The 13,417-nt window shown below is 41.7% G+C and overlaps 1 protein-coding gene across 2 annotated transcripts in view; it reads left to right on the top strand.

Annotated features, from left to right (window-relative positions):
- The window catches only part of GATB (glutamyl-tRNA amidotransferase subunit B), a 178,691-nt gene that overhangs the window by 105,635 nt on the left and 59,639 nt on the right, over positions 1-13,417 (top strand). For both annotated transcript variants that reach the window (XR_004539110.1, XM_033940686.1), the window contains exons 7-9: positions 1,117-1,201; positions 7,078-7,122; positions 12,458-12,647. Coding sequence is in view for 1 of the 2 variants with exons in the window: in XM_033940686.1 (XP_033796577.1) it covers positions 1,117-1,201; positions 7,078-7,122; positions 12,458-12,647 (320 nt within the window). In the remaining variant the exon portion in view is untranslated. The remainder of the gene's footprint in view (positions 1-1,116; positions 1,202-7,077; positions 7,123-12,457; positions 12,648-13,417) is intronic.

Below are 13,417 nucleotides of genomic sequence, written 5' to 3'. Positions count from 1 at the left end.
GCTCAACTTTGGATGCAAGAAGTTACACCAACTAAAATTACTACTACTTATCATTTCTATCGCGCTGAAAGGTATACACAGCTCTGTACATTTAACATTCAATAGAAAAGGAAAGAGATGGGGACTTGTACACTGTCTTTGTGTAGTTTTTACAACCACACTCAAAGCGGTTTACACACAGGTACTTCAAGCATTTTCCCTATCTGTCCCGGTGTGCTCACAATCTATCTAATGTGCCTGGGACAGTGGAGGATTAAGTGACTTGCCCAGGGTCACAGGGAGCAGCACAGGATTTGAACCCACAACCTCAGAGTCCTGAGGCTGTAGCTCTAACCACTGCGCCACACTCTCAGAAGAGGGTACAGTCTAATTTGGACAGACAGACAGGACATCTCGGGGTTGGGGAGATTCTTGTAGAAGGAATGATACAATGGCAACTGGATAAGTTATGAAATCGTTGATTTATCATTGGAACCCAAGCACAGTACCGGGTAAAGCTTTGGATTCTTGCCCAGAAATAGCTAAGAAGAAATAATTAAAAAATTTAAATTGAATCAGGTTGGGCAGACTGGATGGACCATTCGGGTCTTTATCTGCCGTCATCTACTATGTTACTATGTATTGATTTAATGATAACTTACCCAGTTGTAGCCACTCTTATCTAAGTTTATTGGGGTGGAGCCAGAGAGTTTGTCAATCATATTTATTAAAAATTTGAAGCACAAATATATTTAAAGGACTATGAGAGTGCATGACTAACAATTTTCATGTGTGGGGTGTTTTCACAGACCAGTGATGATACAGACTACTTTGGGTGCCTTGAGGCCCAGCAGTCATTGTATTGAGGTCGGTTTTTCTCCACTGTTTATGTACGTACGAGAATTTCAGTGTTGGAAGTTATGTCTGAATGATTGTAGTTCCCCCCCCCCCCCCCAATACTTACTAACAGCACGTTTTCACTTGTGAAACTATTCAGAGTTAACAAACATGTGTCTTACAATTTCTGTCCAGCAGAGAAAAGCATTGATTGATTCTCCAACAGAAAAAAAAAACCAGTGCTCTAAAAGGCACAGTTCTAGTTTAACCAAAACATAATGTTTGCTCTATTTCTTCTAGACTATGAAATTAAAAGACAAACTGAAGTCCTTGAAAATGGAGGAAAAGTTCTGAATGAAACAAGAGCCTTTGATTTCAAACTTGGGTAAGATTATATTACATGATCCTCTTTCTAGTTGCAGCCTCTAATTATGGAAAGCAGTGTACAACAAGCGAGAGGCAAAGACTTCATTACATAGTCTTGCAGTAGCTCTTTATATCAAAGAGATTTTTTATTATTCTGTCAGGTACCTATGAATTTACGAGTACTTCCTATTGAGCACAGGTTTCCTGATGTGGAAATAATTTAAGTGAGCAGGTTCAAAGAGGTGCCAAGGGATAGCATGAGTTACTTACCCCAGCTAGTCATGTTTGACATCATAGATCAAGTTTGGTGGCATTTGTGGGAGAGCTTGTGAACGGCAAATATATCCACATGCTTGAAACACTCCACTGCTGTTATAATATTCCTTACCTTGGTAGAACAGTTAACATAGACACCCTATGGATGTTCTATACTGCAGTTCAAACAGCAAGGGGGCATGTTATGGGTGTGTTTTGGACAGGACTAGGGAGGGCCCAAAATTAGGACATACTGTATATCTACTGTCTACATATATTTAACATAGAAACATGAAATGGCCCATCTAGTCTGCCCATCCGCAGTAACCATTATCTCTTTCTCTCGCCGAGAGATCCCACGTGCCTATCCCACGCCCTTTTGAATTCAGACAGTCTCTGTCTCCACCACCTCTTCTGGTTCCATGCATCTACTACCCTTTCTGTAAAAAAGTATTTCCTTAGATTACTCCGGAGCCATTCACCACTTAACTTCATCCTATACCCTCTCATTGCAGAATTTCCTTTCAAATTAAAGAGACTCGACTCATGCGCATTTACATTACATATGTTTTTAAACGTCTCTATCATATCTCCCCTCTCCCGCCTTTCCTCCAAAGTATACAGATTGAGATCTTTTAAGTCTCTCCCCATACACCTTATGATGAAGACCACATACCATTTTTGTAGCCTTCCTCTGGACCGACTCCATCCTTTTTATATCTTTTTAAAGGTACGGCCTCCAGAATTGTACACAATATTCTAAATGAGGTCTCATCAGAGTCTTGTACAGAGGCATCAATACCTCCTTTTTCCTACTGACCATATCTTTCCCTATGCAACCTAGCATCCTTCTAGCTTTCACCGTCACCTTTTCAACCTGTTTGGCCACCTTAAGATCATCACATACAATCACATCCAAGTCCCGCTCTTCTGTCGTGCATATAAGCTCTTCACTCCCTAATCTGTACTGTTCCCTCAGTTTTTGCAGCTCAAATGCATGACCTTGCATTTCTTAGCATTAAATTTTAGCTGTCAAATTTCAGACCGTTCTTCATGCTTCGCCAGGTCTTTCTTCATGTTATTCCGGCGTGTCTATTGCAGATTTTGGTATCATTCGCAAAGAGGCAAATCTTACCTGACAACCCTTCAGCAATAATCATTTATAAAAATGTTAAAAAGAACAGCCCCAAGAACAGAACCTTGAGGCACACCACTGGTAACATCCCTTTCCTCAGAGCGATCTCCATTGATCACCACCCTCTGTTGCCTTCCACTTAACCAATTCTTGACCCAGCCCGAGGGCACTCAGTTTATTTTTTAGACGTCTGTGTGGAACACTGTCAAAGGCTTTGCTAAAATCTAAATACACCACACCTAGTGCACATCCTCTATCCAATTCTCTGGTTACCCAGTCAAAGAAATTGATCAGATTTGTCTGACAAGACCTACCTCTAGTGAATCCATGTTGTCTCCGGTCCTGTAATCCACAAGATTCCAGAAACTTGACCATTCTCTGTTTTAAAAGTGTTTCCATTCACAGAAGTCAGACTTACTGGCCTGTAATTCCCTACTTCTTCCTTACTTCCACTTTTGTGGAGAGGGACTACATCCGCCCTTCACCAGTCCTTCGGTACCACTCCTGACTCTAGAGACTCGTTGAAAAGGTCAGTCAGCAGAGCTGCCAGAACTTCCCCAAGTTCCTTCAGCACCCCATGATGTACTCCATCCGGCCCCATTGCTTTGTCTACCTTTATTTTAGCTAGCTCCTCATGAACACAATCCTCTGAAAATCTATCAGGGTCTATTACTCCTCCATCCCTATTCACATTTGTCTTCTGCGGTCCTGCTCCCAGTGCTTCAGTCGTGAACACAGAACAGAAATATCTGTTAAGCAATGCGGCCTTTTCTTTATCAGCTTGTACATATTCCTCCCCTTCACCTTTGAGTCTCACAATGCCACTTTTGCACTTCTTCCTATCACTAATATATCTAAACAATGTCTTGTTGTCCCGTTTTATCATGTCAGCTATTTTTTCTTTCATTTGCATCTTTGCTTTCCTGATTACAAAACCAGCCTCTCTTAACTTTTCCAGATATTTTTGCCTGTTTTCCTCATTTTGCGATCTTTTGTAGTTTATGAAAGCTAACCTCTTATTCCTTACCTTCTCAGCTACTACTTTTGAGAACCAAAGTGGCCTTCTTTACCTCTTACTTTTACTTACTTGCCTCACAAAAAGATTTGTCGCCCTTACAATCACTCCTTTCAGTTTTGCCTACCGCATTTCCACTCCTTCCAGACGTTCCCATCCAGACAATAATTCCTTGACGTAGACCCCCATCCGAACAGAGTTAGTTTTTTTAAAGTCTAGAACTTTTGCTTTTGAATGAGCCCTTCTCTGAACCCGTCTTAATATTAAACTGTACCATGCAGTGATCACTGGATGCCAGATGATCACCCATTGTAACATCAGAAACACTTTCCCTGTTTGTAAGCACTAAGTCCAGTATGACCCCATCCCGTGTGGGTTCCATTACCAACTGCTGGAACAGTTCTTCTTGTAGAGAATCCAGAATTTTCCCACTTCTAGAAGACCCTGCAATAGGGATGCCCCAATCAGCATCCGGCTTGTTAAAATCACCTATTAGCAAGACTTCCCCTTTCTTAGATATATTCTGAATGTCTACTATTAAATCTCTGTCTACTTCTTCCATCTGTGAAGGAGGCCTGCATATCACACTAATGTAAATATATTCACCATTCCCTCTTTCTAAATTGATCCACAGTGCCTCTTTCTTGCCCTGCAGATCCTGCAATTGTGTGGCTTTAAATGTTCTTTAAATATAATGCCACGCCTCCTTTTCTTCCTAACCTGTCTTTCCTGAACAGATTATAGCCTAGTATAACTACATCCCAGTCATGGTTCTCTGTGAACCATGTCTCTGTGATCGCCACTAAAAAGCGACGGTCTGATAATGCAGCCGTTTTGATACTGAATCTAAAAACCTGAGACATTCTTTAAAAATTGCGCATGCAAATAAGATCAGCGGACAGCAGTGAAGATTTCCTACATTTGCATGTGCCCATCGCTGATAGGCACATGCGCAGAAAAACGCTGTAAAATAAACAAAAAAAACCCCACTCTCCTGCTGCACTATTGGACGAATGGAAGGAAGAGGAGGGAGAGAAGCAATGTCGACTTTTATCAATCGCGCATAAAGCATGCCTTTCTTTCCAAAAAAAACATACTATAATTTAGGTAAATCTTGTAATTTGTTTTTAATGTAAAATTTAATCAAGACCCACAGCCATAAACACATAAGACAAGGGTATCATACATGCTTTCAAGAGGAAACGTTGGCTTTTAACAAGCGCATGAAATATGCTTGTCTCTCCCAAAAATTCAAAAGAAGCATGATTATACTACCCTCCTCTAAAAATATATAGATATACTTTTTTTTTCATTAGCCACAGTCAAAATACAAGTGCTGGCACTCTTAACGGCACCCCCGGACCAGTCGCTGCTTTTTGTCGCCAGCGATTTTTAGGAATCCACCAGAGAGCTCATTTCCATGTTAAAGAGCATATTTTCATGCCGTTGTCGGAGACTGCTATAAACCTCGCTAAAGACAGAGAGAATATGTTTTGATAATCCACCGCTAAAATGCGTACAGGCTAAACTGCCGGAAAACAGTTTAGCGATGGCTAAAGTTTTGAGAATCTTGCTCTAAGTGTCATCGTTGAGGATATGTTGAAACCCTTGAGCTCAGTGTGTGGCGACAGTTAAGAAAGCAAATAGAATGTTAAGAATTATCAGGAAAGGAATTAAAAACAAAGAGGAAAATGTTATAATGTCTTTGTATCGCTCTATGGTACGGCCACACTTCGTATACTGTATGCAATTCTGGTCGTCATATCTCAGAAAAAGATATAACAGAATTAGAAAAGGTATAGAGAAAGGCGTTAAAGGAGATGGGACGACTTCCCTATGAAGAAAGACTAAAGTGGCTCTTCAACTTGGAGAAGATATGGCTTAGGGGGAGATATGATAGAGGTCTATAAAATACCGAGTGGAGTGGAAAGGGTAGATGTGAATCATTTGTTTGCTCTTTCCAAAAATACCAGGACTAGGGGGCATGTGATGAAGCTAGTAAATAGTAAATTTAAAACAAACTGGAGAAAATATTTCTTCACTCAGTGTGTAATTAAACTCTGGAATTAATTGCCAGAGGATGTGTTGAAAGCAGTTAGCTTAACAGGGTTTAAAATCCATAAGCCATTATTAAGATGGACTTGGGGAAATTCACAGCTTTTTCCTAGAATAAGCAGCTTTCCATACTTAAAAGCAGCTGGAACCAATTGATTGTATCTGTACTAGGTTCTCTTTGTAGCCATCTTGCCATAAGGTTTAAAGTGATGTCTCAGGCAGACCACGTAGTTAAGTTTCAGTCATACAACATATTCGCATCAAAAGTGTATTGTTTGCTTTCAGAGCATTTGATGCTGTTTCTCTCACTGCAAGAGTTATGGGATCAGCGGTCTCAGAAGCAGGAGCAATGTAGTACCTGATAATTCTCGTACAGTAGCAATAGCAGAATTGCAGAACTGGTTAAAAAAAAAGGGGGGGGAGAGGTAAGTGATAAAAAGTGCTTATATGCTTCAACTTATCTGTAGGCCAGCAATCATCCAATATCGCCTAACACACAATTCTGTGGTTATAACCTTTCCAAATCCTAGAGGTATTCCATCAGTGAAAGTGTTTTCCTCTTTATTTTCTTATCAAGCTGCTAGTGCTTGGTCCTCTCTACCTAGTGAGATAAGATTCTTATCAAGCTATGCTATCTTTAAAAAAGCTATAAAGACTGTCCTGTTTCAAAAATATCTTCTTCTAAGACAACATTAGGTTTGCTATTAGTATGTATTTTATCTTGTATTAATCTGTAAATTCCTAGTCTTATTGTTTCAAATCCATTTAGAACCATTGACAGGAATTAACAGTTAAAAGGCATAATTGTAAGTGTACTTAACTCTAGTGTGTAAAGTTGCAGATAGGCACCCATCTATCATGGGTAACGTGCAACCGGTAGTCTTCCTTTCCTCCCCTCTCCCCTGTCACCTTTTTGAGATTCAGTATGGATTTTATACAATGGGTTCACGACGTGAAGGCACTCAGTAAACCTCAAGGAGGAAAAAAAAAATGTATTCTGTAGGTAGAAAAACGCCGAAATAAAATTACTTTTTTAATGACATCTCGGTCTTAATCTTGTATCCATTAAAGAAACCAATTTAGGAAAACACAGCTATAGATTTTGTAGGAGTGCAGCTTTCCATACTTAAAAGTGGCTGGAACCAATTGATTGTATCTGTGCGAGGTTCTCTTAGTAGTCCATCTTGCCATAAGGTTTAAAGTGGTGTCTCGGGCAGATCACATAGTTAAGTTTCAGTCACACAACATAGTCACATCAAAATGTGTATTGTTTGCCTTGAAAGCAATTGATGCTATTTCTCTCACTGCAAGAGTATATAGTCAGCAGTCTCAGAAGCAGGAGCAGTGTCATACCTGATAATTACAGTAGCAACAGCAGAATTGCAGAACTTGAAAAATGGAAGAGATATGTGATAAACTGTGTTTATATGTTTAGGTATACCACCTCAATGAGAGATAAAGAAGGAAAGCAGGATTACAGGTATGTAAATCTCTGCATGCTTACAAACGGTCTTTAATTATTGAAAGACTCCCTTTTGTATTAACTTACTAACTGGATATTTGAAAAAGGCCTGATATTGGATCTTTTTATACGGTGATTTCACTGCAGCCTATTTAAGGTATAGTGAGGTACTAATAATGTTTACAATTTAATATCCCCACTAAACATTTCCAGTAGCCTTAATTTCAGGCTGGGCAAGGATCAACACCAGCTCTAGCGGGATATACATTTCAAATCCGACACATTGTAATCACAAAAAAATTAAATTATTTTTTCTACCTTTTGTTGTCTGGTCATTTTATTATTCAAATCATGTTGGTCCTAGGCTCTAGTTTCTATTTGTCTTCTGTTAACTCACTTGCCAGGGTCTCCTGCTCATTTGATATTTTTTTCTTTTTTGGTGTTCACCATACATCTTCCATCTCTGTACCTTCCCTTCCACTGCCATATCCAACATTTCTGTTTCTTTCCTACTGTCTACCATATCTCTCTCTTTCTGCCTTGTGCCCTCCATTCCCCTCCATGCAGCATCTCTCTCTTCCTTCCCTCCATTATCATGTGCACCATTTCTTTCTTCCCATTTTACCTGCCCTCTACCCTATGTCCAACATTTCTTCCTCTCTCTTCTCCATGCATGTCTCCCTCCCCTCCACCATATGCAGGATATCTCCTAGAGAATGACACAGTGACAAAATTCATCACTGTTCCCGTCCCCGCGGATAACCGCAGGAAATAATCTCATGTCATTTTCTAGTGTCTATTCAATCTCAATCCTTCTACACCAGCATTCTTCAAAGCAAAGCTTGCAGGTCAGTGGTTGTGGCCATTCATACTCTGATTCTTCCCTCTCTCCTTAAAGAATGACATGAAGATGGTTTCCCACGGTTATCCGCGGGGACGGGAACGGTGATGAATTTTGTTACCGTGTCATTCTCTAATCTCTCACTCCTTTCTACCTCTGCAGCATCTATCCCTTCCTCTCCTCTCTCTTCCCCATGTGCAGCAGCTTTCCTCCTTCCTATCCCCCTGTGCTGCAGCTTTTCATCCCTCCATCTCAACCTCTATGCAGCACCTCCTGACTGACCTCCCCCACCCCCACCCCTCTTCAGGCCTCTTAAAGTAGCAGCAATGGTGGCGGTGACTGGCTTGGCAGAAGCAGCATGGTGAAAATACTTCTCGTGGCCTGCCTGCCATGGCTTCACTCTACTGCATTATCAGGCAGGCCAGGAGAAGCCGTTCACTGTGTAGGTCAGAAAAAGCCTATTCACCACACTGCTTCTGCCAAGCTGGTCACCACCACAGCTGCTGCCACTTTAGGATGCCCAGAAGTATGTCAGGAGTCAGGACTCACTGAATTGGTGAGTCCGTTGGGGGTTGTTTGTTTTTTTTTAGAAAGTGAATCGATTCACGAGTGAATCAGGCAGCACTAGTAAGTTCTAGACAGTGTGAATGTTGACAGATTTCCTCTCATTGGCTGTACTATTGCAGCTGATTGGCTTGACTACAAAGTGAGCAGGACCACTGCCCATATGAAGCCACCCCTAGCTCTACCCTTAAGATTGAAAGATGAAAAAAATAACATGTAATGAGGAAAAGCTGATGCAGTGAACAAATCTTTTTGATTGGTATTCACCAAGGAAAGGATTGGAGACTGGCCACTGGTAGGAGGTGTACACATGGTTGTCTAATAGACAGCACTCTGCTTACAAAAGAGACGGTTCGTATGAAAATAATTAAGATAGTAGGGCTGCTTAGAATACATCGGGTAAATGAGATGGTACCTGTTCCCATAGCTCATGCTGTGAGCTACAGAATAGAAGTTCTTGAGTTTGAATTCCCTGGTGTTATGTGTCTCGTGATCATGCTGAAAAGGTGACACTTTCAGGCCCATTGAGATACATAAGATGGCTTCTATCACTATGGCAGCCATCATCAGCAATATACAAAACTAAGCGTGCATGTCTTGGGCCACCTGAGAATGCTCGTTCGGACCCCATACAGGATCAACAATTATAAGACTTGGGGTGGAGGACAGTGGTTGGCTTTCTTGTCCTCCCCTCCCACCCCAAAAAAAAGGTATTCAGCTGCCCCTGCTCTGAGAAGGGAGGCAGCAAGGTAGAGAAAACTGAGGGACAAAACAAGACATAAAATCACTGTAAGCATATCTATGTATTTCAGTTTTGAAGTTCTAGTGAATGTGTGCTACCAATGCTGAGGCAGATGCAGAAAACCATGCTGTAGAGCAGCACACAAACTTAGAACATAACATAAGAACATAAGAAGTGCCATCTCTGGAACAGACCCTAGGTCCATCAAGTCCAGCGATCCGCACACACGGAGGCCCCGCCAGGTGTACCCTGGCATAGTTTTAGTCCCCATATCACTCTAAGCTTCTCGTAAAGAGAAGTGCATCTAGCTTACCCTTACCCATGTCATTCTATGCCACTCATAAGGAGATGCACATCTAACTTACCCTTAAATCCTAGAACGGTGGATTCCGCAATTACCTCTTCTGGAAGAGCATTCCAGATGTCCACCACTCGTTGTGTGAAGCAGAACTTCATGATATTTGTTCTGAACTTGTCCTCCCCCTTAGCTTCAGTCCATGTCCTCTTGTCCGTGTCACATTGGACATTGTAAATAATGTTTTTTCTTGCTCTATTTTGTCGATTCCTTTCAGTATTTTGAAAGTCTCAATCATATCCCCTCGCGGTCTCCTTTTCTCAAGGAGAAAAGTCTCTTAAGTCATTCCTCAAAATCCAGGTTCTCCATACCTTTCACCAGCTTTGTTGCTCATCTCTGCACCCTCTCCAGCAGTTTTATATCCTTCTTTAGGTATGGAGACCAATGCTGGACGCATTTTACCTGCCCTCTACCCTATGTCCAACATTTCTTCCTCTCTCTTCTCCATGCATATCTCCCTCCCCTCCACCATATGCAGGATATCTCCCTCTCACTCCTTAGGAGATTTGTCACTTTTGAGTTTGTCGATCTGGCGGTAGATCTGGTCCAAGTCCACTTCTACTGTGGTAAGGCTGTCTTCTGTTACTCCTTTGAAAGCTTTCACTGCTTCTGGAATTGTTGCAGTGTCTTCCTTTGTAAAGACAGACACAAAGAAGGAATTTAGTCTGTTTGTGATTTGTTTGTCTTCCTTGATGCACCCTTTCCTTCCCTGGTCGTCCAGCAGTCCCACTGCCTCTTTTGCGTGTTTTCTCCCTTTCACGTACCTGAAAAGGGGCTTGAAGTTTTTGGCCTCCTGCGCTATTTTCTCCTCATAGCCCTTTTTGGCATCCCTCACCGCCCTGTGACACTTCTTCTGATCATCCTTGTGTTTGTTCCAAGTTTCGGTTGTTTTCATGCATTTCTATGCTTTAAAGGAGTCATTCTTTTCCTTTATGGCTTCCTTCACCTCTTTAGTAAGCCACGCCGGCTCTCTTTTGCCTTTGGTTTTCTTTGCTTTGGACATCCGTGGAATGTAGAGGCTTTATGCTTCTGTGATAGTATTTTTCAGAAGGGACCATGCCTGTTCTACCATTTTGACTTTGCCCATTTTTTTTCTTGATCCGTTGTTTCACCATAGAAACATAGAAGATGACGGCAGAAAAGGGCTACAGCCCATAAAGTCTGCCCACTCTGCTTACCCACCCCCTGTCTATGCCCTAATGACCCAATTTCCTTATTTTGACCCTCGTAGGGATCCCACATGGGTATCCCATTTATTCTTAAAGTCTGGCACGCTGTCTGCCTCGATCACCTGCACTGGAAGCTTGTTCCAATGATCAACCACTCTGTCTGTGAAGAAATACTTTCTGGTGTCGCCATGAAATTTTCCGCCCCTGAGTTTGAGCGGATGCCCTCTTGTGGCCGAGGGTCCCTTGAGAAAGAAAATATCATCTTCCACTTCGACACGTCCCGTGAGGTACTTAAATGTTTCGATCATGTCTCCCCTCTCCCTACGTTCCTCAAGAGTGTAGAGCTGCAATTTGTTCAGTCTCTCTTCGTACAAGAGACCCTTGAGCCCCGAGATCATCCTGGTGGCCGTCCGTTGAACCGATTCAATTCTGCGCACATCTTTACTGTAATGTGGCCTCCAGAATTGCACACAGTACTCCAGATGAGGTCTCACCATGGCCCTATACAACGGCTATACTTCAGGCTATCATATCTTCCCTTTTTAAAGTTTAAAGTTGTGGTTGAGGTTTTGGTACTTTTCCCCTTCCCGACATCGAGTTTGAAGTTGATTATGTTGTGATCGCTCGTCCCCAGCGGGACCATGACTTCTACTTCCTTTGCCGGCCCATAATGTCGTTTAGGACCAAGTCCAAGGTGACGTTTCCTCTTGTCGGCTCTCCCATCAATTGTTCCAGGAAACAGTCTCCTAGCACGGCGTCATTCAGATAGCAAATGGCATACAAATTTTATGTTCGCCTAACTTTCATAATAATCAGGGGAAGCCTGCCAGATAAATTTGTTCCACGGTTCAGCGGTAAGCACTGCTTCTTGTGCCCGTGTCCAAAGAACTTGAAAGCACACATCTGTGATCTGTGTATTAACCTCATGTGGCTTCAAAACACAGTGAACCCATCTTGCTGTTCTGAGGGGAGGTCAGTAGGTCATAGCGAGTTTCTTCACTGTTTCCACTAGCTAAGGACATTGTTTGTAACACCTCTCAGGCTGGCTAGCTCGAGGTTGCTGTCAAGCCTAAGCCTCTGTGGGAAAGAGTAATGTGCTTATTAAAGAGTTGATTAGGCCTAGTTCTCTACACATTTGCATTTACATCTTGTTTAAATTTTCATACATTGGGCCATCTGTGTAAAGTTTCTCACTGAATGGTTTTCTCTAACACACAAGGTTCTCCAAACTTGGCTACCAGAATGTCTGTCTCTTTGCACAGCGTGGTTGTAAATGGAGCCAAAATTTATAAATGACACTTTTACTGTCAGTTTTCTGTCATAACCATAGACTCTGCTTGGTGTTTAGAGGACAACGGTCAAATAATCAGTGGCAGAAAGTAATGGCTGTGCAGAACACAGGGGTATCGTTGAAAGGACTGAAGCACAGTGCAAGTGGGTGCAGCTCTGCAATAAACTGTTCAAGCGAAATAAATTGAGCCTTTCAGTGTCTGGACATGTGCAATGGCTGAAAGCATAAATTTGCTGCAGTGGCATCGGGCTTGTTTTAAAGCCCTTTGTTTTCAAGTTGGAAAAGATTATCATATGGTGTCAGATTTAAAGGGGCGAGATAAACAAAACCAGAAATAAAATCATGATAAGAAAAATGTAGAAGTAATGTGAAGCATTTTCATTCTTGGCAGGTTCATGCCAGAGCCAAACCTTCCACCTTTGATTCTCTTTGATGCCAAGTCCTTACCAGCCCATGTGAATCCTCAGCAAGTGGTAAACATCGACTTAATCCGGGAGAGGCTACCAGAGCTCCCCAGTATCAGCAGGAAGAGGCTGGTGGAACAGTACAGAATTTTGCCTGAACACGGATTCACTCTTCTGGTATGTCATGAGATAGACAAAAATATTCAGGGCAAGGGAAATCACCACATTACTGCAGAAGGCAGTTTCTTAGAATGTTTTTGTATCACTTATTGGGGCTCATTTTCAAAGTACTTAGACACACAAAGTACCATAGAAACCTATGGTACTTTGTGTGTTTAAGGGCTCCTTTTACTAAGCCGCGTTAGGGCTTTAGCGCACGGAATAGCGCACGCTACTTTGCCGCGTGCACTAGACCTTCACGCCAGCATTGAGCTGGCGTTAGTTTGCATGCGCTAAAAACTCTAGCGCACCTTAGTAAAAGGAGCCCTCAGAGGTTTAAAAATGAGCCTCATCATATCTTACAAGATAAGATGTGCTTCCTAATTTTATGTTTTTAACTGATAAACGCAAATAAAATACCCCAATGCAGAAATTTAAAATAGATTTTTTTATTGTATAAACACCAGAAAAGCACCACTTCCCTAGTACTCTCTCTTCCCTTCATCTGACCTTCGCTTGTATCTTCCACTCAGTTTTTGTGCTTTTTCATTCTGACAGCTCCTAAGTGACACAAAGGTACAGTACATAACTTTTTCACCAGAAAAAGTTCCAGCAATAGTACCTCTGGTGCACAAAAAAACAATAAACACCCACAAAAACCTCATAATTAGCTAGAAAATAAACACCTAATTTATAGTTTATAAAACCTAAGGGTTAATATTCAGCTGGTGGCAGTGAGCATTTTAATAAATATTAGCTGTCGCTGGCAAAGTTAATTACTCCCACCA

Source organism: Geotrypetes seraphini, chromosome 1, assembly GCF_902459505.1.
Source record: "Geotrypetes seraphini chromosome 1, aGeoSer1.1, whole genome shotgun sequence".
Lineage (NCBI taxonomy): Eukaryota > Metazoa > Chordata > Amphibia > Gymnophiona > Dermophiidae > Geotrypetes > Geotrypetes seraphini.
The sequence above is the reverse complement of the archived record's forward strand: the minus strand, read 5'-3'. Positions and strand labels throughout refer to the sequence as shown.